The sequence below is a fragment of the Lissotriton helveticus genome, chromosome 4_1 (genome assembly GCF_964261635.1).
Source record: "Lissotriton helveticus chromosome 4_1, aLisHel1.1, whole genome shotgun sequence".
Taxonomy (NCBI): domain Eukaryota; kingdom Metazoa; phylum Chordata; class Amphibia; order Caudata; family Salamandridae; genus Lissotriton; species Lissotriton helveticus.
Genome location: NC_136063.1, coordinates 1364080057 through 1364106046, shown reverse-complemented (window position 1 = coordinate 1364106046; position 25990 = coordinate 1364080057). Strand labels below are relative to the sequence as shown.

The following is a 25990-nucleotide window of genomic DNA, read 5'->3' as shown; positions in this document are numbered from 1 at the left end:
CGGAGTCATCTGCTCGTTTCGGGGGCTAATTGTTTGCCGGCATTACCACAGTTGGAGCTGCTTCATGATCAGCTGTCCTCATGTTTCTGTCCCAGCGGTGCCTCGCAGATCCCCTGCAGAATTGTTGTAAGTCGATGATTGAAAATGGCGACTTGCTTTCGGAAATGCTCTGCTGCCGTTCGCCCTGGACGGGGGACAATGCTGCATCCTCCATTTCGGATACACCGCTGGGGCCTCGTGATGTTTTGGATGCTTTGGAGGATCTAAGGGTTGCCTTTCGTGACACTGCCCGAGGATTGGGGGACCGGCTCGATGCGATTTCACCGGCTGGCCGTGATTGCCTTTCAGTGCTGCACACTATGCCACATCCTCACCCTGTTTACGGTGGATTGTCTATCCTGGAGCATGTGGAGGCGATAGCTGGTCGGGCCTCAGTTTCCGCTGCAGTGCTCTCCGTAGTTGATTTGAAGAGGTCTGGCGATAATGATCTTTCTCGATGGCTGGTGCATCTGCTTCGGACACCATGTTTTCCATTTCCTTTGTCTTCTGGTGGCGTGCCTCTTTGCTTCTTCCTGGATTTGATGCTCTTGCCTCGGCCTGATGCTACGGTGGAACTTTTGCTTTGTCTGGCTTCCCACTGTACTATCTTCGGGCAAGCAGCAGTGGCTTCTATTGACTTTTGTGACCGACCTCCCAGCCAGTGTGACTCATCTCAAGTGCCTCGACTTCTGCAGTGGATTTCACAGTTGCCTTCTCTGCCCACGTTGGCTGTTTTAGACCTGGACTCCGCTGTCGTGCTGGATCGAAGGGGACAGGGCTGAGGATGTTCCTCCTTTTTGTTGCAATCTGCTGTGTGTATTGCTGGGGCTGTAATGGACAATTGTTGAAGGTAAATGTTGGTCAGGTACTGGGGCGGGGTCCGGGGTTGGGTGGCCGCGGGTAAAAGTGCTGATTGTTTTGGTTATTTCTCTGGCCCTCCTCCGGTCTTATGTGATTCTCTTTTTCCTTCTTTTCCTTCCTTCTGCATTTCGGGTACTCCTTTGGGGCGACAGACACACTGCTAGGGGGGGGGTAGGCCGTAGCCTCTGCATGCGTGTAGGGTGGGGGGTGGGCGGGGGGGGGTTTCTTTGTTCGTTTCAGTTTCTATGGGCCTCAATTTTTCTTCTTCCTCTTTTACTCTTTTCTTCTCCTATTTCCTTGGGTCATGGGGTGGATTGGGAGATGTGGGTAGTGGCTGGGGTGTATTGTACTGTATGTTTCTCATCTATCCTGACATACTCGCCTCCAGCCATTTGTTTTATGGATAATGTTTGCTGATTTCTCGGATGATCGTTGCCCACTTCTGTCCTGGACGTATTGTTTGGACTCTGATCCTTCTTGACTTTTATTGCTTTGGACACGCTCAAAAAAAACTTTAAAATTAAACCTTCACTCATCCTACTTCTCGGCAGCGCAATTACTTATAGTGTAACTCGGATTAATCGTGCTTGCTTTGCTGTGCTGCTGAGTCGCCTACCTGTTTGCTACTGTGCTTTAAATGTTGTCGAGGCCGGCCTGTGGGTTGTAGGCCCGTATTTGTTTCCTTATATTGTCTAATAAAGGTTTAAAAAAAAAAAAAAAAAAGAATATTTCCAGCAAGAAGTCACAGAACTGAAAGAGCAAAATGTTGACTTGAAATCCCACCTGGAAGACCTTGAGAATAGAGCACGCCGCTCTAACATCAAGATCAGAGGTGCCTCCTGAGATGCTAAGAGGACATTGAGAGATATTTAACCCAGCTCTTCAGAAACATCCTCCCAGCACTGGCAGATACCAATGTGAACTTGAATAGAAAACACAGAGCGAGTCGAATAACCAGACGTTCCAAAAGCATATTCGACATTCTAATATGCATCCATCATTATAGGCGAAAGGAAGATTATATGGCTGGGGCAAGAGACACTCGCTCAATCACATTCGAAGGAGGGAAATCAGGGCTTTGAGAAAGACTACAACATCAAATTAAAAGTGAATGCGACTTGCGACTCCACTAACCTTATTTACCTACTGAATTGCCCTTGCGGGAAGGTATACGTGAGACAAACGGAAAGAAAGCTCAAGACACGAGTAAATGAACATAAAAGTAATACAAGGACGAAACACCAAAAGTCAACAATAGCACAGCATTTTATTGAAGCAAAACACAACATATGGAAATTGAAATTTTGTGTCCTGGAAACTATTGAAAGGAGAGAAGGTAGAGACAACCGGACGCCCCCTTCTACCCAATGGGTTAAATGACCGAATGGAATTCCAATGCTATTTTTAGACTTGCCAGGACTCTCTGATAGTTCCAGCATTTCATTTTGTTTTACCTTTATTGTTTGTACTTTATGGATTGCACTTTATTTTGAACATGGGTTCCCAGTACTCTGGTAACATTACAATATTGTGAAGATAGGACACACGTGGTAATTACGAGTAACGTTCCAATTTTATGTTTGCTTATTGAATATGTGCCACCTCAGGTAAACTCTATCATGATTTGTGACTCACTAGATACACCTAGTTACTTCAATGGTATTCTACACCCACAGTCCACCTATCTATGTTTAACACTCGTCGGAGATAGCGGGGAGTAGTCTGTCGTTTATTTTAGGAAACACTGGGTCTCACTACAGACAGCACCACCGAGCAGACCGCCACATGCGATTTGAGATACGGCTACATACCAACAAAAGTAAGTTGTAGCGCATATAGTGATTTATTTATTGTTCACTGAGCACATTAACCAGATATGACATTTGGGCACATACATGCATAGCATAATTGAGCCGTTAAACATAATTAGAAAGTTAAGCGTTAGCATGCAGCCGCCGCGACAAAGACAACACCATTACACAGCATGTAATTACACTTTCATTTCATACCACAACCTAACTACCGGTTAAATTCACGCTCACAATGCGGTAATATGTAGACGAGTAATATATTACGGGCACACAAACTAAAGAGCACCAGAGTCACAACGATACATATAGAGGATATAAATCACATGCTTAGTGTCCTATGGTTCACAAAGCATGTGATACTTCACCCGCATTGAAGGCACTTGGTCACTCCTTTAAACAGAATTTAAATTTATTAGCGGTTGTTCCCCAGTATATTGAGCCACGGTTATCATTATTTTCAGACTGTCCCCAGATGAAGGTCTGTTGGACCGAAATGCATCGGGACCTATGAGATGAAGGTTGGGATATGTAGTGATGAAACGACAGAACAAAATTTAAATTAAGATTACAAAAAAAAAAAAATCAAGAATAAACTAAATAACTATGAATCACTGGGTTCAAGTTTATTCATTCACCAAAGGAGATTAAAATGAGTAACCTCTAAACAAGAGGTCAACAAACCAGTTTTCAGGGGACATACCCACGTCAGTGGAGATACAGCCTACCTAAATTTCATTCACTCAGGTTCAGTGAGTGGTTCCCAGGAGCACGGAACACATTGACTATACTACACACAAACAGAAGGTTGTGCATGCACTAGAATATAGTTGAAACATTTAAATGTAACCACTTGCCGACTCAGTCTTGGGTACCCTATATGTATCTTAGCACTTACAGATTTTCCGCCCTAACCCTCCATACCCCTCTCCATCTAGCTACCTCTTGCAGAAGGAACTATTTCCATTATGTGCAGTCCCAGCAGGAACGGGGAGTCGCTTTTCAACACAGACTGTATATTCTAAGAAAACAATAATTGTCATAATTAAAGAATGGTGCTAATTTTCAGTCATCAGACTGAAGCTGCTAAAAAAAGTTCCTTACCTTTAGTAACAATCGTTTGTATGGATTCTCTACCTGCAGATTCCTCACCTTGACAACATCTCCTGACAAAAGTGTGGAACGGAAACTCTTCTGCATTAGCTCCTCCATGCAGGTAGAGGGCACAGAGTTCTTTACGACCTAAGCATTCAAACACCTGGTTACGTCACAGGAGATATAAGGTGTCCCAACCAGCTTTCCAAAGGCAGTTTCCCATCCATTTTTTCTGCACCAACAAGGCGAAAGGACAGGGATCTTGCTAAGGATAAATCTATGTCTAATTTACAGAAATAATAATCAAAAAGGTCAAACTATCTATTAAAAAAATAAGGGAAACCTACTAAATAACCATACTTCAAGACGGGTTAGTAGGTAGGGTAGGTGACAAATCTACAGGCATACAGAGTATCCATCCAAAAGATTGTTATCAAAGTAAAGTGACTTTTTCTGATGAAAATTTCTACATGCAGATTCCTCACCTTGTGAGAGAGAGTCCCAAGATATAACATTATTTGGAGGAGGGACTTGAAGAATAGGCAACATAAAAGGTCTAGCAGGACTGATCAGGCAAAGTGACTGTCACTAGGTACCTCTCTATAAAAACAGCAATGCTTGGCAAAAGTGTGCAGAGAAGTGCAGCTCCCCACTCTACATATTTCTTTTAATGAATCTCCATTTACCAAAACAGAGGTTCAAGATTTTACTCTAGCAAAATGAGCATGTATGTCCCCAGATGGTTGTTTATGAGCTTAAGAATAGCAGATCTATAAGCATTAAATAATCCATCTAGATTATGTCCTTTTTTTAAGTGACCTTTTTTTTCTACCTACATAGACCACAAAAAGCTGGTCGATGCCAAAGTCTTCAGCCTTATCAATGTAAAAACGAAACACTCTTTTTGGATACAGCCTGTGGAGCCTCTTTCTTCTTCGAAGGGTGAGGGGGGGGGGGGTAAAAGAGGCCAGGGTAAAAGACTGACCTACCTCAAATGGGGTTACAACCCTAGGTAGGATACCAGTGCTGGTCCTTAGTACCAACTTGACAGGAAAGAGACATAAAAAATAGACAGACACTCAGAGCTTGCAACTCACTGACCCGTCTTGCTGAAGTAATGCTAGTACAAACAGAATCTTTAAAGTTATCAATCTTAAAAGGCAACTATGCAAAGGCTCAAATGTTTGATTGTTCTTTATCGCTTTTAAGAAACTTAAAACAATAGTTGAAAAATGGGTGTCTGGTCGGGAAAACCGAGCAATGCCAGCAAGGCAGCCAAGCATCCTTGGCCCTCCAATAGCACAACATTGTGTTCTCAAAAAGGGCATAACATAGAAAATCCGAGAGACAGGTTCATACATGGTCCACTGTGGTACCGAAACACAAAGCTACGAACTTATTCCACGTTCCACAATACACCATTTGGTAGTGCCTAGGTGAGCAAATAGAATTATATTTACCACTTTAGATGTCAACTGAAATTAAACTTAACATTTCTGCTCAATCCCAAGGCATGGAGGTGCAGACCCTGAAGGCTGGAATGTTGAAACTGTTCCGCCAACTGGTAAAAAAGATCCACAACCGGACAGGAAGACAGATCTGTGGCAATGAAGATTACTTGGGCCTTGTCTTGGCAATTTTTTCCACAGAGCCAGAGTACCATGTGCATGGGAGGAAATGAGTATTTATATTGAAAATTCCACTTCCTTCATTTGGAACACATCCTCCAAGGCTCCTTGAAGTGGATATGGGAGAGCACAGAACTTCAAACAATGTGAGAGGCAAACAAGTCCTCCTGGGGATGCCACATTGGGCGAAGTACTGAACCTGTGGCAACAACACTTGTGATCGGCAAGGTGCAGAACATTGAGGCTGTCAGAGAGAGAACCCGCCGATAGTTTGTTAACAGCCAAACACCATACCCAAGACATCAGTCAATGCCTCAGACAAATGGCGAGATTCCACTGCTCCTTGTTTGATACACCACATTGAAATCGTATTGACTTTCAGAATCGCAACAGATTCACCATGAATGGTGGAGAGGAAGGCCTCGAGGCCTAGCTGTACTGCCTTGGGTTCTAGCAGTTTGATATGAAGAACCTGCATTTCTAGAGACTAGTGGACTTTGACCTCCAGATCAGCACTACAGCCCAGAAGGAAGGAGTCTGTCACTGTAGTGGTCACTTTCGCGGGAGGATGGAAAGATAACTCTGTACTTATGTTGCCTTCCTCTTCCCACTGATCTAGATCCACTGGCAGCCTCTGGAGAAATTGCTATGGTATCAGAGATAATTCTCCATGTTGAAACCACTGGTCTAGCAGGCGTAAGACCTTCAAAACTGGTATTTGAGGTCCTCCTCGAAAAGTACAGAACACTAGACTGAATATCTCAAGTCCTCTAGTCAAAAAGCTTACAGAGCTTGCGTACCCAGTACTGTGCTTTTGAACAGGAGATGCTAAGAGGGCCAATAGTGAGATTTGGTTTTTTCTATAGAAAAGTCAAGGTTAAACAACAGGAATGCTGTGGACTGCAAGAAGCGAGGCACCATTTCTGGCGACAGCTGCCAGCAGCAAATCATCTAAATGCCGCAATACTAGGATTCCCCATCTTCTGAAATGAGTTGCTACTACCGCCATCATCTTTGTAAAGAGATGAGGTATAGAAGTTAGACCAAAAGAAAGAACTGCAAATTGGTAGTTAAAGACACCCACTATGAACTGAAGGAAAAGGAGAATATTACCCTTTGCTACTATTTGAAGGAACTACTGGTCCGAAATAATATCCTTAACGAAACAAAAAAACATACTCTGCCTCAAACTTGTCTTCCAGGAACCAACAAGACCAGACTAGAAATTATTTGCTTGTTGGAGTATGGGGGTGGAGGAAGACATGGGCTAATCTGTCGGCTAATTTGAGGACTGGCCTCTGAACTTAACGGCACCCCTAAATTGTTGCTGTGGATGAGGAGTCTGCCTCTGACAAAATCCAAAACATCCAGGGAAACCTCTAAGTCTCCAAAACTGACAACAGTAATTTAAGAGAACCTTAAGGCCTAAAGCTAGACCAGCAGCTCTACTAGACTTAATTCGCTCTAAAGGGTCAGCTTTTTCAGCAACCAATTTAATCCCAACAAATGGCAGATTCCTAAAAGTGTTTTGTACATCAGTAGAGAAACCAGAGTTCTTCAGCCAAGCATGTGGTCTTTAAGAAATTGAGCACCCCATTTTCCTGGCTATCGAATCCATAGTATCTAAACAGGACTGGACGATTTGTTAGGAGACAGCCTCTTGATCCCATTTCTAGTTCAGTAAAATTACTTCACAGATGATCTGGACGATTGGGGGCTACTAACTTGGCTATATCCCACATAGCATAGTTGTACCATCCCAACATGAAAGTGACCTTACGTGATTTTAGTGCTAAGCAGCCAACAGAGAACACATTCTTCTTACCATTCTCTAGCTTCTTAGATTCCCCATCAGCAGGGGCTACTAGGAAGGCTCCAGGTGAGAACCTAGAAGAACAGGAAGCCCGAACTACTAAGTTCTCTGGGGAGGGATACCTGGATAGAAATACTGGCTCCTTGGGTATCAGGTATATACTTTCTAGCTATGCTTTTGTTTAGTGCTAGGGCAATAGAAGTTCTATCCCAAGCTGAAAGCACTGGCTCTAAAAAAGCCTCATTAAAATGCAACAAGCGTTGTGCAGAATGTGAAGTGGATTGGAACCAGAGTCAAAATATTAGACTCTGCCTCAACTGAAGGAGCTGTCAATTCCAAAATCTCCAACGCTTTCTTAATGACAGAATAATAAGATGCAAACTCCTGAATTTAAGCACTAGAGGGCCTATCTTATCAAGCCCACTTGAAGTGTCTTAATTCCTGAAAATCATCAGGATCAGAAGAAAAGAAAGGAAGATGATTGGTCTCTCCATTAGAAAGGGAGTCTCCTATGGGATGGGAGGACTTTCCAAATAGGTCATGGAGACTTTCAGTTCTCCTGTACTGTTTATCTTCAAAAGTCTTTGAAATTCTCTTCGGGGTCTATGAAGTGCTGACGGAGCTGTAGGCAAAGACAAGAAGGGAGGAAATTATGCCAATGGGAGTCTCTTGGGTGGGAGTCCAAATGGCACTCCTTCCTGTCCCCTGGGGTCCAAAGGCTTCAGAGGGGACCACAGCCCTCCTAAAGACCTTAAACATTGCATACAAAAAGAATGTATACACTCCTTCAGCAGGGAAATCAGGGTAGGGTTAAGGACCACCTAATAATGGAGTCAGATTATGGGGCCTATGTCGTGCAGTGGGGTCTGAATCAGCCAGCGCCGACTGAGCCGGTTCCTAAGGAACTGTAAACAACTCAAGCTCTAAAGAAGAATCTGTTGGAAAAGTAGACCAGGAAGAACTACCTGTTTCTCTCCAAGTCTTCCTTTCTCCTTCTGTTGGTGTTTCCTGGAAAAATTAGGATGTGGTGAAGCAGGAGATCTGGAACGAGGATGAGACCTCCCCCTACCTTCCTTAGCCCTCTCCATAAACCGTTTGCGGCATCTCCTTTATGGCTTTGAGGTGTACAATCTTGCAGGAACCATAGCAATTTGTGTCATGATTAGATTCTAAACACCACAAGCAGATATCACTATGGTACACTATAGACATCTGGCCTTCACAATCTCTACATGGGTTAGAGACCTGGTTTTTTATGAGGAACCGTGTCCTGATCAGCATTGGTGACATGGAAAAAAGGGAACTGCCAGTCAGTTAATGTCAGTTGGGCACCTTATATCTCCTGTTATGTAACCAGGTGTTTGGATGATGAGGTCATAATGGTGTCAGTGCCCGGTACTGGTGTGGAGGAGCTGTTGCATCCAGGAGGTTCGAAGGGGAGGAGTCTACAGGAAAAAGTATCCTTCAGAAAGAAGTTGATTATCCATATGAACTCAAAACAGAATATCTTCCTGATAAGCATGGTTTTATTAGCCATCTTAACTGAACAACTTCTAAGCTTAGATCAGACGTTTAAGTCAAGCCAGATGCTCGAAAACAGTGGCTTGTTGAGATTCTGCCATATGAATGACTTGGGTTTCAGGAATGCAGTTATAAGCAATTGTGCAAGAAAACTTTGGGGGCTGAACCTCCCAAAAGCTAAATCAAAAGCCATTACATTAGATTAGCATACTAATATTAATATCCATTCTTCTGTTCTAAATATTTAACAGTATTCATGAGAGTAGAATATTTTAGTGTCAAGTTCTGCCACCCAGCTACTCATATGAGCAATTTGCTCCCTCAAAGCAAATAGTGGGTTCTGTCGCATAGCTTGCTACTCAGTTTGCTTTTGTATGTGTCCATTAAGTACGACCAGGCCAATGTCTTTTAGCTCTGTGAAGACTAGCAAAAAGTTTAACAGTAGGTTCCTTTCCTAGAGAGTCTGACATATACTGCTGTTTATGGTTGTCAGGATCAAATGTTAGCCCATAATTAACATTTGGTAAGTGGGGGTTCAACATCACCTGTACCAATGTTTATGTTTCAGTATGATTAGTTCCCGAACTGTACTGGACCATTAGTTTGGAAACCCCCGTTTTCAGCGTAGGAGTGAAAAGTCTAGAAACCAACTTGACACTTTGTCAGCAGCAGGGCAATATGTACCGGAGCAGCAGTACAGTTAATTTTGGTGAAAGTGGAATAGACACTTCAGTGCAATAGTGGAGTAATCACTCAGTAACTCTAACATTTCTGTCAAACATGGATTCCTTCATTCACATAAGCAAACACATGCTGTGAATGAGGCCTATTGTAAGAGCTCAAAGACGTCATTGTTTAAGATAATAGCTAAAAGATAACGGTTAACATTTTTACAGCAACTATCAATAAAACCTACTGTTACCAATAACAGGGCATACCTATTTATATTCAAGATACAAACCTTTCTCTAGCATGGGTTTATCTAATAAAAATATTCCCAGAGACCCATTCGCAATCTGTACAGATGCTAGTGAATGGAATTTCACTTTCCTAGGCCCAGAAAGCTGAACTCCTTTATCCATCCAATCAAACAGGAGAATAAACATGACTTATTTGCAAGTAGATGCTGTCACATTGAGTAACAAATACCAATGGCTAATAAAAAAAAACGCAGGTGTAATAGTAAATAAACACAGAATTTGGTAAAGGAATTATGTGCTTGCAGTATTTTTTATCTTGGATCTTTTCTTCAATAGGTTTTTGTGAAACTATTTCTCAAGTGTTACCTTCCACTAATGCTCCCTCAATTTAATGCACAACTTAACAAGCCCTTTTAAAAGTTTTCTTTTGAAAATTGTGTTCACTGAATCAAAAAAATTATTGGACACAGTAACATACCATGTCCGTTGAGAACATGTTTGTGTGTTTTTCCTTTTCGTGGGGTTGAATGGCATGACGATGGGGTGGTTGTTGTGGTTGACTTTGTATCCTCTGTTTCTTCATCCTCCTCCTCTACGTCTTCTTCATCTAGCGAGGTTCCAAAACATGCAATGGAGTTGGGCAAGGCTGGAGAACCTAAACAGGTTGAAACAGAAAGTTTATTAAACTCCCTCTTAACATTTAAGCATATTTAGTTGGTGCTGAATTTTCAAATGTACAGTGTAGGTGGAAAAAGTTGCAAGAAAAACGTACAGATTGGAAACACTGGATAAACCAACTTTGCTACTTGCCATGTCACTACAAACAGGAAAACAATTACCATCACAGATATTTCGGTATTCTTGCCTTTGTCCGCTGCCCACACATTTGGTTGTGAAATGCCTGGTTCGAAGCCAGAACAGTGAACTTTCATCTAAGAAATGTTGTCACTTTAAAAGAATATTGGAGCACCTTACACTCAAAAGCTGTCCCATTCCTATCCAAGCACTATCAACTGCCTCACCCAGTTCCTGTAAGCTTTTTCTCAAATGTGAAATGTAATAGGTCCACAATGTACTTTAAAGAAGAGGACGGCTGCCTGGCAGTGGCGTTAGATAGAGAGGAAGGAAAGAGTATCGGAACCTCCATAAAAGCAGATTTCCTCATGCTATTTTCGTGCTCTCCCTTCTTACAAATTGGCTGAATTCTAATCTCACTTCCTTACAATAGGAGGGAAGAATACAGCATTTGTCTAACGAGGCTTCACGCAAACAGGATGCACAGAATTTAATGACCGAACAGTTCATCTTTTCTGAAAGACTCATCCAAAAAGTAATGTTTGAAAATAATGTGTGAATCTCCCCATTACTGCCTTGCAAATGCCAGTCTTAAAAAAGGTCTAGGGTAAAAAAAGTCATGAATCCCATCTGCTTTAATAACGTAGCATATCGAATTGCAAGACAGTGTCCACTTAGCAATAATGACTTTAGTTGCTTTGCTGTGAATAGAACTACTAATTATTAATGCTCAAATGATGAGGGGGGTTTGTTCTATCCAAGTAAAACTTTGACACACAACAGGCATCGAAATTTTGCAAGGTGTCCTTAACCTACAACAAAACTTGCCACATTAATGAAACTCTGAGCGGCTACTCTATCATCCGACCTACAGAATCTCCTCACAGATTAAGAGCACTGGATGCTTCTGGATTATCTACATTAGACTTTGGGAATGTCGCGTATGCAGGCCTACAAGCCCAAGCTATGACAGGAGCATGAGGGATTCAAACCCGTGCATCAAGGATACTTCTCAGACTGAGAAAATCTCAACATTTCACTTTATTAGTTGCAGATGAAACCGAAGACTATGTTTAAACCCACTGAGCCATTCATGGTCTTTGTCTTTTACTTTGAAGTGCCAGAAAGACTTTCCTTGTCATACCCCAAGATGGGAGTCTAATAATTTCATAGTGACTCCTTCCTTTCAACCCATATTCGTTCTTCGCAATGGTGACAACTTGGATAGTCAATTGAAATTTTCTCTTTTGCAAATGCAGCCTGCATGCCCAAGGTAACTATAACTCGTGCCCCTGCCAAGCAGTTTTCTCCTGAATAATTTCACTGCAAATATTGCAGTAATATTATCAATGATGTCATAGAAGAGGTCATGTCTGATGTAATATGTGAGGTAATTAGCAGTACAGGGTGAGGGCGCAAGTTATAGTTACCTTGGGGCACGAGTTATAGTTACTTGAGATAACTATAACTGCTGAATTTCTATGGTTTTGTGTGTGTAAAATCTGAACCCAACTATAACGTCCCTGTAACCATGGGATATTCTATTGTTTTTAATGCTATTTCCCAATTATTAAGTGGCTGAATGGGTGTGCGGCTGATTTTCTGTGTCTCTGAATTTGTGTGTGACTGGCTATGTGATTGTGTGAGTGGTTGTATGAGTGTGTAAGTGAGTGTGTGTTGGGTGTGTAAGTGAGTCTCGGGGTAAGTGGGTGTGTGCATGGCTGTATGGGTGTGCAACTGGGTCTCTGAATTGTAAATGTAAATGTAAATGTAGTTGAGCTTATATAGCGCACAGCTACCCGCAGTGGGTTTCCCGGCGCTTGCTTAGGGAACCCTTCCTGGTATTCCCCTGTGAGATAGCAGTGTATCCACAAGGTGAAAGTCAGGCATCCCGCCGCGAGGGGCCGTTGTGGAGATTAAGCAAGCTATTGCCCAGAGTCGCAGAGTGTGAACCCGTGAGTCGAGGAGGCACCGGGGCGAGAATTATCGAGTCCGTGGAATTTTTAGCCCAAGACCCGCCGAGGCGGGGAATTGAACCCTGGTCCAGGACCGATCTCAGCTTCCGGGTCTGCTGCCTCTAACCCCTGAGCCACACTTCTCTGGTGTGTTAGTGGCTGAAATGTGTGTGTATGTGCTGGGAGTGTAAGTGGTTTTAAGGAGCTGAGTAGATGTCTGGTTCCATGGGTCTAAGTAGTGGGTGTGTGAGTGTATGTATAAGTTTGTAAATGGGTGTGTGAGTGGTTTTCTGGGTCTCTGAGTGGGTGAGTGGCCATGTGAGTAGTTGAGTGGGTATGCAAGTTGTGTGGGTATGTAAGCGGGTGTGTGAGTGTATCTGAGGGTGTGTAAGTGCCTGTGTGGGTCTGAGTGGGTGTGCAAGTGGTTCTCCGAGGGGATGCATCAGTGACTGTATGGGTGAGTGACTGTATGGGTGAGTGGCTGTATGGATGTGTGACTGGGTGTATGAGTGATTGTGTGAATGGGTTTATGCTTTTTTAAAAATTGGGTCTGGATCCACAGATCAGAGAATCACACGGGGGGGGGGGCACTTAAAATAAAATGGTTTTGGGCAGTTTCTTGCCTTTAAAGGTCCCTCACTGACTCTTCAATCAGTCTCATTATATCCAATGTATACTTTATTCCCCACCACCCCTGGGAAATGTGTCCTGATTCACAGAATGGCGGGAGCAAATTTCATCTCAGGTTGCGGCCAGCCAATCACAGCACTGCTGTGGGAGCGTGGATCCGCGGATCCACCAAAGGGATCTGCGTCTCTAGATATTTCCAAATTACTGATTAGATCTATACCAAATTACAACACGCATTTACAATGCAATGGTCTTGGCTTTGTTAAAGTTAGAGCTATTGGCATTGCTCATGACATTTTTGTTTTTTAAACATAAATAAATGGCATTGTCATTTACAATGCCAATAGCTTAATCTCTCGCAAATGCGAGACCTATTGCATTTGCACCCACCCACACACACAGAGCCACACGCACCCACACACAGACAGACAGAGCCACACGCACCCACACACAGACAGAGCCACACGCACCCACACACACACAGAGCCACACACACACACAGAGCCACACACACACACAGAGCCACACACACACAGAGCCACACACACAAAGAGCCACACACACACACACAAAGAGCCACACACACACACACAAAGAGCCACACACACACACACACAGAGCCACACACACACACACACAGAGCCACACACACACACACAGAGCCACACACACACACACACAGAGAGCCACACACACACACAGAGAGCCACACACACACACAGAGAGCCACACACACACACAGAGAGCCACACACACACACACACAGAGCCACACACACAGAGAGCCACACACACACACACAGAGAGCCACACACACACACACAGAGAGCCACACACACACACACAGAGAGCCACACACACACACACAGAGAGCCACACACACACACACAGAGAGCCACACACACACACACAGAGAGCCACACACACACACAGAGAGCCACACACACAGAGAGAGCCACACACACACACACAGAGAGAGCCACACACACACACACACACACAGAGAGAGCCACACACACACACACACAGAGAGAGCCACACACACACACACACACACACAGAGAGCCACACACACCCACAGAGAGCCACACACACCCACAGAGAGCCACACACACACACACACAGAGAGCCACACACACACAGAGAGAGCCACACACACCCAGAGAGCCACACACACAGAGAGAGCCACACACACAGAGAGAGCCACACACACAGAGAGAGCCACACACACAGAGCCACACACACACAGAGCCACACACACACAGAGCCACACACACACACAGAGCCACACACACACAGAGCCACACACACACAGAGCCACACACACACAGAGCCACACACACACAGAGCCACACACACACAGAGCCACACACACACAGAGCCACACACACACAGAGCCACACACACACAGAGCCACACACACACACAGAGCCACACACACACAGAGCCACACACACACACAGAGCCACACACACAGAGCCACACACACAGAGCCACACACACACACACACAGCCACACACACAGAGCCACACACACACACACACAGCCACACACACACACAGCCACACACACACAGAGCCACACACACACACAGAGCCACACACACACACAGAGCCACACACACACACAGAGCCACACACACACACAGAGCCACACACACACACAGAGCCACACACACACACAGAGCCACACACACACACAGAGCCACACACACAGAGCCACACACACACAGAGCCACACACACACACACAGAGCCACACACACACACAGAGCCACACACACACACAGAGCCACACACACACACAGAGCCACACACACACACACACACAGAGCCACACATAATCAGAGCCACACACACACACAGAGCCACACACACACACAGAGCCACACACACACACACAGAGCCACACACACACACAGAGCCACACACAGAGCCACACACACACAGAGCCACACACACACAGAGCCACACACACACAGAGCCACACACACACAGAGCCACACACACACAGAGCCACACACACACAGAGCCACACACACACAGAGCCACACACACACACAGAGCCACACACACACACAGAGCCACACACACACAGAGCCACACACACACAGAGCCACACACACACACAGAGCCACACACACACACAGAGCCACACACACACAGAGCCACACACAACCCTCACCCTGGGGAGTCTCCTTATTAACAAATGGGTTATTCGAGGCCCCCACCAACTCCCAGAGCTCACCCGTTGCTTCCCTCAGTCTAGGTTAGCAACACGCCCATCTCTGCCCAGTAACGCCGCAGGTGGCAGAGGCAAAAAAACAAGCAGGGGGCAGAGGCAAGAAAATAAACTATCACAAACAGGGGGCAGAGGCAAGAAAAACAAGGTAGGTACAACAGAATATATATCCTAGAACTTCAGGACCATGACAGTAAATTCAACTGACAATCCCTCCAAACACAGAGGGGAGTGGGAGGAATGTGTATGGAGATTAGACGACAGAATGAAGAGAGGCACTATAGGGACTCAGAGAAAAGAAATTTCCTCATAGGGCCAAAGCATGAAAGGAAGACAGAGTGAAATGAATTGCAATGAGGAACCTACTCAACTAAGTGGTCAGGCTGAAAAAAGGGATTTATTTCACACGATCTGCAACTTTAGGTATACGCACACACTGACAGAAGGGGAGGAAATCATTTTTAAAGGAGTGGGGGCAACCTCAATCTGGACCCTAAGCTCCACTGGCAGAATATGAATCAGCAAAGTATGTTAAAACCTTTTTGGCATGGGCATTATAAGAAGAAAACCTCACTGCGTTGGAAACAGAGACAATCACCTATTTGGCACATAAGTATGGATAGATGTTTACTTTTAGAGACCTCCTTTTATAAGGCTTGGGGATGTCACTGGAAGCAATGGAAACTAAGAGAATGAGAGAGTGATGGGTAAAGCATCTCACAATAAATCCAGGAAACAAATTGAGGAAGATAGTATTTGGAGTGTCCAAATTCCCTACAGATAGTAGGTTCCTGCATACAGGTAAACAATGGGTACATTTTATGTCCCTTGCCATTAGAACCAGAAATGGGAAGAGAGACAGCCTACAATATCTCACTCGCAGTGGACGAATACAATAGTCCAACTGCTGCTAATGATGAACAGAAATAAAGATAATAAGTTTCATTAAATAAAAAAGAAATTATCTTGATTATAGGGGTTTACAATTGTGGTAGCGATAGGGGTAAGCTGTCATGACATGACACTTTGTATGACTGTCTTGTCAAGTGGCCTTGATTCTGAGTCTGCGGCTAGAAAGGTGCAATACACAAACTTTGTCAAGGTGCATTATCGACCCCAGGGTATGGGGTGGGGTGTTGACACGGATGCCTTCTCTTTAAAAGTGCCTGTTAGACAAAGGTGTGTGTTAGTCTCTTGACTTTTCAATTAGCTGCTTGAGAAAAAGGTGCACCTACCCAGAGAGGCAACAGAACTAAAGATGTGCCCGGGCTACATACTGAAACTCTCGTACAAGGATTAGAGAAAAAGAGGACACATGCTTTCGTATATTTCCTTTTAGTTTAGCACAAAGCTACAGGTTGACATCGGAAAAGGCTGCACACGGTCAGAGAGGAAACCGAGTTAAAACTGCAAATCAACGTTTCACATTGCGGCAAAGCAAAGTTTGAAGTACACACATCCCAACAATATATATGCGTCTAAACTGAAAGATTTAAACATTAGTGAAAAATAAGAGATACCTTTTCTATCCTATATTCCATGAAAAGGAGCGGAGCGAGCAGCTTGTACGCCATACCTCTTAGCGCATACATACATTATAAATGCACAAGCGAGCCCTGGCTGGAAAGCGGACCACGCCATGACACCTTATAAGTGATATAGAGTAAGTGTAAGAGCGGCAGTGGGATAATGACTGGATTAAACTGTGAAGAAACACTTTAGAACATAAGGACAGCTGGAGGAATCTAAGGACATTTTGCGAAATTAGAGGAAGTATATGGAAGGAGCAGTTCACAGTTTGTTAGATTGCAGGGTTAAGCAGGATCAACCAGAAGAGTGGAAATTTTGCAATAGTTTGGAGGACTGAAGTATCTGTAACAGAATGTAAGAGAACGCAGTTGAGGCCTTCGCCGTTTGTAATGAGACAACTGTTAGGGCAGTAAAATGGAGTAGTTTCTGTTCTGTAACTCCAGTTCTGTAGTAGGGGTATCTCTGTTATAGTCATAATCTAGTGAAAATAGTCCCGCCCATGTGCGTGGACCCCGGCAATCAAAAATAATCTCTTAAGTTGTCAAAAAATTGCAGAACTGCAAAGACACTTAAGAGAAAATTTAAAGACAAATAATGCAGCCTATATCCACAGGCTACACTGTCCAGTACTTCAACTAGAAATTCCACCAAAAATCCACAAACAGCAAAGCCTGTCCAGATCTCCCTTGCTTTTACTGCAAAACCCCTCAGAAATGATAGAGAGGAAGGCCTGGACAGACAAGCCCCATAGGCTGCCATTATGTGGCTTAAACAGGATACTGTGCCTTTAAGGAAACCTTCTAGAACCTTCTTCCAGTATCCCAGAATGCATAGCAGGTCCCACTGACTTCAGTTCTTTTTGAAGGCGTAAAAACGCCAGACCTGTAGCATCACTTACATGAACAATTCTCCACCGGGGAGGAGAGCGGGCGCTTATGACTATAACAGAGATACCCCTACTACAGAACTGGAGTTACAGAACAGAAACTACTCCTTCTGTAGTAGGGGATCTCTGTGTATAGTCATAATCTAGTGAATAGAATGGCAAGCCCATCCCCACACCAAAGCGGCGGTGGAGATAAAACATAACGCCACTACTGTGCGAACAAATTCCGCAGCGAAGCCTGCCCAACCTGAGCGTCTGCCCTGGCATCAGAGTCCAGGCAGTAATGCTTAGCAAAGGTATGAACCGACTTCCAAGTGGCGGCCTTGCAGATTTCTGCAAACGGCACATTACGGAGCAAGGCTGTCGTGGCAGCTTTGCCCCTGGTGGAATGAGCCTTAGGTTTACCTCCTAAGGTCTTATTAGCTTTTTGGTAACACAATTGAATGCAGGACACAATCCACCTAGAAATGGACTGCTTAGAGGTAGCAAGACCCGTCCTGACTGATCCATAATTGACAAACAATTGGTCCGACCTACGAATATCTTTGGTCTTATCCAGATAAAATTTCAACACCCTCCTAACATCCAGGGAATGCAAAGATCGTTCCGCCGGAGAGGAAGGATTCTGAAAAAAACGTAGGCAAAGTTATGGTCTGGTTGACATGAAAATCAGAAATAACCTTGGGAAGAAATTTAGGGTGAGTACGCATCACAACCTTAGCAGCATGAAATACAGTATAAGGTTCAGTACAACACAACGCCTGAATTTCACTCACCCTGCGGGCCGATGTAATGGCCACGAGGAACGCCGCCTTCCAGGACAGGTGCTGCAACGAAGCCTTGTGAATGGGTTCAAAAGGCTCCTTCATCAATCTGGACAGCACCACATTCAATTCCCATGAAGGCGAGGGAAGCCTGACAGGAGGGAACACCTTCTTCAATCCTTCCAGAAAGTCTTTGATCACAGGGATCTGGAAAAAAGAAGTCTGTGAAGGGCATTTCCTGTAGGCAGTCAATGCAGCAAGATGAACCCTAATGGAATGAACATTAAGGCCAGACTGCGCCAAATGTAAAAGGTAAGGAAGGATGACATCTTCCTTGCAGGTTGTAGGGTCATGGTTCCTAGACTGGCACCAGATACAAAACCTCTTCCCCTTGTAAGCATATGAAGTCCTAGTGGAAGGTCTCTTAGACTCCTTCAGTATGTCCATGCAATCTTCGGGCAGATTCAGATGTCCATATTGCACTATCTCAGGAGCCATGCCGCCAAACTCAAAGACGAGAGGCTGGGGTGTAACATCCGCCCCCCGAACTTCGTGAGAAGGTCCGGCCTGCACGGCAACCGAATGTGAGGAAGGAGAGATCGGTGAAGCAGGTCCGTGAACCTTACTGCCTGGGCCACTCCGGGGCAATGAGAATCATCCGAGCCCTGGACCGGGCCAGCTTGATGAGTACCGCCGGAATCAGGGGAATGGGTGGAAAAGCGTACAGAAAGCTGTTCGACCAGCTGATCCATAGCGCATTCCCCAGCGACCCCGGCTGGTAGTACCTGGAGGCGAAGTCTCGGCATTTGCTGTTTTCGGCGGTGGCGAACAGATCTACGTCTGGAGTTCCCCACCTTGCGAAGACTTCTCCCAGTACTTCGTCGTTTATGACCCATTCGTGGTTTTCCTGAATGAGTCTGCTGAGTTCGTCCGCCTGAACATTCTGCATACCTGGCAGATGGGTAGCCGTGATCGTCAGTCCTCTGGCCAGGAGCCAGTGCCAGATCGCCTGCGCCTCCTGTGACAGAGTGCGGGATCTCGAGCCCCCCTGCTTGTTGAGGTAGTACATCGTGGTAGTGTTGTCCGTTTGCACAAGCAGGGAGCTGGTCTGGAAGGACGGAAGAAAGGCCCTCAGCGCCAAGTGAACAGCTCTGAGTTCCAGAAAGTTGATGTGATACGTGGCCTCCACTGGTGACCACGTACCCTGAATCTGTAGAGTCCCGGAGTGCGCTCCCCATCCCAGGAGAGAAGCATCCGTCACGACAGTCTGCGTGGGAATGTCCTTGTGAAAAGGAACCCCTCTGAGGAGATTCTCCGCCGAACACCACCACTTCAGAGACTGAAGAGCATGCAGAGACAGTCGAATCCTGTCGTCCCAGGATCCTGTCCTCTGATCCCACTGGTCGTCCAAGCACTCCTGCAGCGGTCTCATGCGCAGTCGTGCGTGCGGCGTCAGGAAGATACAAGAGGCCATCGATCCCAGCAGAGAAGACACCGTCCTCACTGTTGTAGATGGAGTCGTCATAAGAGCCTGAGCCTTCCAAAGGAGAGATAATCGTCGCTCTTCCGAAGGAGACACGCTTGCTGACAGCGTATCGATGGAGGCTCCCAAGTATTGTATGCATTGGACCGGAGTCGGGACAGACTTGGCCATGTTGATGTGCAACCCCAGCTTGTTCAAGAGAACGCACGTCTTCTGGAAGTGTTCTCGCGCTTCCGAGAAGGAGGCTGCCTTGATCAACCAATCGTCCAGGTACGGGTAGACAAACACCTTGTTCCTCCTCAGGTGCGCTGCTACCACCGCCATGCACTTCGAGAATGTTCTCGGCGCAGACTTCAGTCCGAATGGGAGTACTGTGTATTGATAATGATTGGTGCCGACTTGGAACCGCAGGAACTTCCTGTGTTTGTGTGCAATGGGCACATGGAAGTACGCATCTTGTAGGTCTATGGCACAGAGCCAGTCCCCCTGTTGCAACTGAGGATAAATCTGATGCAACGACAGCATGCGAAACTTTTCCCTGCGAATCCACTTGTTTGCCTGTCGCAAGTCCAGAATGGGACTGAACTCGTTCTTGTCCTTCTTGCGAACCAGGAAGAACCGGGAGTACAGGCCTCTTCCTCTCTGGGACAGAGGCACGTCTTCTATCGCCCTTTTCCTTAACAGGGTATCGGCCTCCACCTGGAGCTCTCGCAGCTGAAACCGCGAGCTGACCGGAGGAATCGATGGAGGCGGGCTGGTGAACCGAAGACTGTATCCATTGCAAACAATATTCAGCACCCACTTGTCCTGAGTAATTTTTCTCCACTCTGCCAGAAAAAATTGGATGCTTCCCCCTACCGGAGTGGGTAACGGATCCGGGGGAAGTAAGTTCCTAGGGCCTAGACCCAGCCTGGCCCTTGGGCGCCGGAGCCGACTGCTGGCCTCCCCTGCCCCTCTGGCGCTTCTGGAACGGCTTACGATACTGCTGTTGCTGTTGCGAATGTCCCGAAGCCTGGCCACGTCCACGGCCTTGCCCACCGGACCGCCGTTGGAAAGGGCGGTACGTCTTCTTCGTCTCCTTAGGCTTCTCGAGGCCCACCGCCGTGAGCGTCTCGGCCTCCGCCTTCATGCGGGCCATCTCGTCGTCCGCATGTTGCCCAAAAAGAGACTTGCCGGAGAACGGCAGGTTGGCTACCCTCTGCTGTGCGTCCGGTTTCAGGGACGTAAGACGGAGCCAGGCGTGACGTCTTTGGTTGATGCCATGGCAAAACTCATGAGCAGCCAACAGGGAAGAGTCCGCTGCCGCGCTGATGATCTGGTTGGCCACCAGCATCCCTTCACTCAGCACTTCCTGAAAGTCCTCCCGCTGCTCACGAGGCAAGTGCTCCGCAAAACGCTCAAGGGAGTCCCAGAGGGCGCGGGCGTATCGACCCAACAGCGCCGTGGCACTCGCAGCCTTCATGGAGGTGGCGGCTGTTCCACAGACCTTTCTCCCTGCCGAATCCATCCACCTGGACTCCTTATCCGGGGGGACCGTGGATGACGGAGCGGAGGCATGTTGTTTGCGTGCCGCCGTCACAATGACTGAGTCCGGAGGGGGTTCCGCTCTCAGAAAAGCCGGATCCGAATCCGGGGCCCGGTACTTCCTCAGCAGCCTAGATGGCGCCGCCTTTGTCACCGCGGGGGTGAGGAAAAGGTCCATAGCTGGTTCCTCCAGGCCCGGTACCAGAGGCGGGCGAGACGAGTGTTTCTAGTGCAACGTCTCAAAGATCACCGACGTCTTAGGCGTGGGCACCGTCAGGGGTATGCCCAGCTTCGCAGCGCCCCTCAAGAGGACATCCTGGAACGCCACCAGGTCATCAATCGGGGACACCCTCGTGTCCGGTGATCCCGACAGGGTAGGAGAACGCTCCCTGGAACCAGAGGATCCCGTACGGGATCGAGACTCGCGCCTCCTATGGCGGCGTCTCGACCGCGTGGACGATCTGTGTCGCGACCTGTCCCGCCTCCCAGAGCGAGAGCGAGACCTGCCAGTCCGTGGCCGCCCCACCGGTTTCCGTGGGGGGGTCCTCCTCGGAGCCTCCTTGGGTGCAGGTTTAGGGGTCCCCTTAGGAGGTACAGGCAAAAACGGCAGCGAAGTGGACCTCGGCGGAGGAACCTTCGGCTGCGGGGCCGGCCCACGCGGAGGGACCGGCGGCGGCGGGTCGTCCGCTGGAAGTGGAGGCAGTGTCGGAGGATCCTCTTTAGGAAGAGGAGGAGGAGGAGGAGGAGTGACCGCCTTAGGAACAGGGGTATGCGTCGACCGAGGCCGAGAAGGAGTGTACACCGCAGAGTACACCGTGCCCGGTTACCCCTTAGGCGAAGAGGGCTGAGAGCCCGCCCCTTCAGCCGGAGAACGCTTCCTCTTGCGCCCCCCACTGGAAGCAGTGTGACTTCTGGGACTAGAATCCCTCTTGCGACGCTTCGGAGAGCCTGACCGACTCCCAGACGTCGACCTCCGTCTGCTCGACGTCGAGCGTCGTTTTTCCGGCGTCGAAGGACGCTTCCGTGACTCCGGCGTCGAACGCCGCCTCCGCGACGTCGACCTCTCCTTCCTCGACGTCGAACGGCGATCCCTCGACGTCAAACGCCGATCCCTCGACGTCAAACGCCGATCCCTCGACGTCGACCTCTTCCTCCGCGACGTCGCGCGTTTCCGCGACGTCGAGCGGTCCTTCCTCGACGGCGAGCGTCGTCGTCTGGACGCTCTCGACGTCGAGGATCCCCTCGACGTCGACCGGCGGTGTCGCCTCGACGGCGAGCGCCGATGTCTGCTCCGTCCATGACGTCGGTATGAAGCCCTCGACGTCGACGACGAAGACGACGTCGACGGCGGCTTCGTCCGCGGTGGCTTCGACGTCGAGTCGCCCCGATGTCTCGACCCGGAGCCCCGGGGAGAAGGGGAGCACACCGCCGTCATCCCTCTCGACGTAGTCGTCGACGCTATCGACGTCGACGGAGACCGGGACCGTTTGCTGGGCTTCCTGCCTCTGGGGAGCCCCCCAGAGGCCTCAGCAGAGGCAGAGGGAACCTTCCCGGACTGCCCAGACCCACCTGCAGCCTGCAGGCGCCTCTCCTCAAGGCCAGACAGCCTGATCTTCGCCCTTTCCTTCAGAGTGCGAGTGGTAAACTGCTGGCAGATGACACTCCTCAGGGACATGATCTTCAGGGAGGCAGACGATGCAGACATCATGTGGATCACCTCTGGCCTTCTTCCTCTCACATGCTGGACACTTCACAAAGAGTCCAGGCATTTTAGAGCCCTAAAACACCTGAAGCAGCACACAGAAGAGAAGAGAACACCAAGAGAGTAAACTGCAACACTTTTAAAATACAAAAGTGCCAAAACATGCAATAAACCCTTGAACACAAGGGAGAGCTCAATGCCAGGGTCCTGTAAGCAGGAGCCGGAAAAAAGAACTTAAGTCAGTGGGACCTGCTATGCATTCTGGGATACTGGAAGAAGGTTCTAGAAGGTTTCCTTAAAGGCACAGTATCCTGTTTAAGCCACATAATGGCAGCCTATGGGGCTTGTCTGTCCAGGCCTTCCTCTCTATCATTTCTGAGGGGTTTTGCAGTAAAAGCAAGGGAAATCTGGACAGGCTTTGCTGTTTGTGGATTTTTGGTGGAATTTCTAGTTGAAGTACTGGACAGTGTAGCCTGTGGATATAGGCTGCATTATTTGTCTTTAAATTTTCTCTTAAGTGTCTTTGCAGTTCTGCAATTTTTTGACAACTTAAGAGATTATTTTTGATTGCCGGGGTCCACGCACATGGGCGGGACTATTTTCACTAGATTATGACTATACACAGAGATCCCCTACTACAGAAACAGCAATTATTAGGCACATTGGGCCCGTCGGGGCTCTGAGCCCCAGCAATACTGCACCTTCTGCACCAATGGTAGCCACGCCCCTGGTTCTTCAGGAGATACGGGCAGAGGCTTTGGTTTCGGTTAGGCTGTCGGTGGGGTGCATGGTTGCTGGACATGGGGTGAGGGGTAGGTTGCTCGGAGGTGTGGTGCTTCAGTGATAGGCTGAGTTGGGCTGAGGGATGTGGGGAGTCCGCAAGGGTGAAGGTGCATTGCAAGGGAAGTCTGATAAGGATGGGGGAAGGAAGGTCCATACCTGGCTGACACAATGACCGTGTCTGGCTCGCCCCATCGTAGCCCTGGCAGCACCCGGAGCCACCGCCAGGAGAGAAGGAATAGCCCTGGGAAGAAGACTCCCCCCAACGCCAACACCATGGTTGCCGCACCAGCCGAAAGGAGGCGGGGGTAGGGGGCAAAGGTGGGTACTGGAGTAGGGAGTAACTAAGAGGGTGACTTGGGAGATGTAGAAGAATGGGAGCAGAGGGCTATAGAAACACAGGAGGGGAAGGAGAGAGAGGGATACTAGGATTAGAGCAGAGATAGGAAGTGGGAGGGGGAAGGGAAAAAGGTGAAGGGGAGAGGAAGAATGGAAGTGCGAATGTGGAAAGAGGGTGTGAAAGGAGAGATAGGAATGGAGTGAGGTGAAGACGAGAGTGGGAGGATGAGATAGAACGGAGGAGAGGGAGTCTGGGAGAGTCGGAGGGTGTCGCAGTCTCAGACACAGAGTGCTAGGTCTGCTGTCTCGCGCCCCTCGGCCCCCTGCACCTCCTCAGCCCCTCCGGATCCCGGGCAGCCTCGATCGGGGGGGGGGGGGGGGGGGGGGGGAGGGGGCGTGACTTTATTTACAGTGCTCAGCGCACCCCGAGCCAGCCACCGCGGCAGAGAGCTGGGAAGGTGTGCGAGGGCGCTGGAGACAGGGAGAAGCCCCGGGCGAGGAGACGGACAGATGCGGTTTGACAACTTGTATTTTTATAACGTTACCAGTAGTTAAAAAATTAAAAATTGAAGTGCAGCGGGGCATTTTACGCAAAAAATCTGATAAGCGGTAACTGCTCTTGTCTGTTCTCGCAATAGTCACAGACCACCACTCACAAAGGTTGACGCTGAGGCAAGACCTTTACGTGTAACATCCCTACAACAAGCGAGCTCTCTTACAAGGATTAGAGAAAAAGAGGACACATTTTTTCGTATATTTCCTTTTAGTTTAGCACGAAGCTACAGGTTGATGTCGGAAAAGGCTGCACACGGTCTGAGAGGAAACAGTTAAAACTGCAAAAGAACATTTCACATTGCGGCAAAGCAAAGTTTGAAGTACACACATCCCAACAATATATATGCGTCAAAACTGAAAGATTTAAATATTCGTGAAAAATAAGTGATACCTTTTCTATCCTATTTTCTATGAAAAGGTGCGGACCACGGCATGAACGCCACCACGTTTCTCCCAGGCGAAGCAGAAATGCCTAGGAGAAACTAACCGTGATTTTCGGATTTAGGGGCGTGTTTTTCTTTCTCTCCTCTTCCCATTGGCTGGAATTCCAGCCAATGGGAAGAGGAGAGAAAGAACATGAAAAAACGCACCCGAATCCCAAAATGACGGGGCTTAAACTGACAGACGCCCCTCTTCTCCAATGGCTGGCCTCCGTTTAGGAAGCCAGCCAATGGCGGGGTGGGTTCAAGCCCCACACTAAGACATAAGTTCTCGCCAGCGAGACTGCGCAAGCGCAGCCTACGCAGGCCGAGACCTAAAAAGCACTCTTTCTGGAACAAGATCTAGCTTTCTGCCAAATTTAGTATAATTTCGTTCAGTGGTTCGGGCTGTAGTGGTGCCTAAAATCCCTATGGGAAACTGCATGAGCAAAACGCATTTTGGGACCACCCCCTTTTTCTCAGCCCCGCTTGATGAATCACCCTTAAACTTTCCAGAAAGCAGCTGAAGTGACTGGCACACTAGGTTTGAATTTTTGGGTAGAGATTCGTCAAACAGCGCCAAAGTTATTAGAAAAACAAAAAATGCTTTTCCTATGGAAGCTAGGTCCTAACTAGACCAACCGAGATATCTATATATATATAAAAACAAATGTATGTCTTTCTGTCTGTTTGTCCTTTATGC

The 25990-nt window shown here is 47.4% G+C and overlaps 1 protein-coding gene across 3 annotated transcripts in view; it reads right to left on the bottom strand.

The window, feature by feature from the left end:
* The window catches only part of JARID2 (jumonji and AT-rich interaction domain containing 2), a 666167-nt gene that overhangs the window by 239458 nt on the left and 400719 nt on the right, over nt 1–25990 (bottom strand). For all 3 annotated transcript variants that reach the window (XM_078687918.1, XM_078687917.1, XM_078687919.1), the window contains exon 5: nt 10164–10340. In XM_078687918.1, the coding sequence (XP_078544044.1) occupies nt 10164–10340 (177 nt within the window). The remainder of the gene's footprint in view (nt 1–10163; nt 10341–25990) is intronic.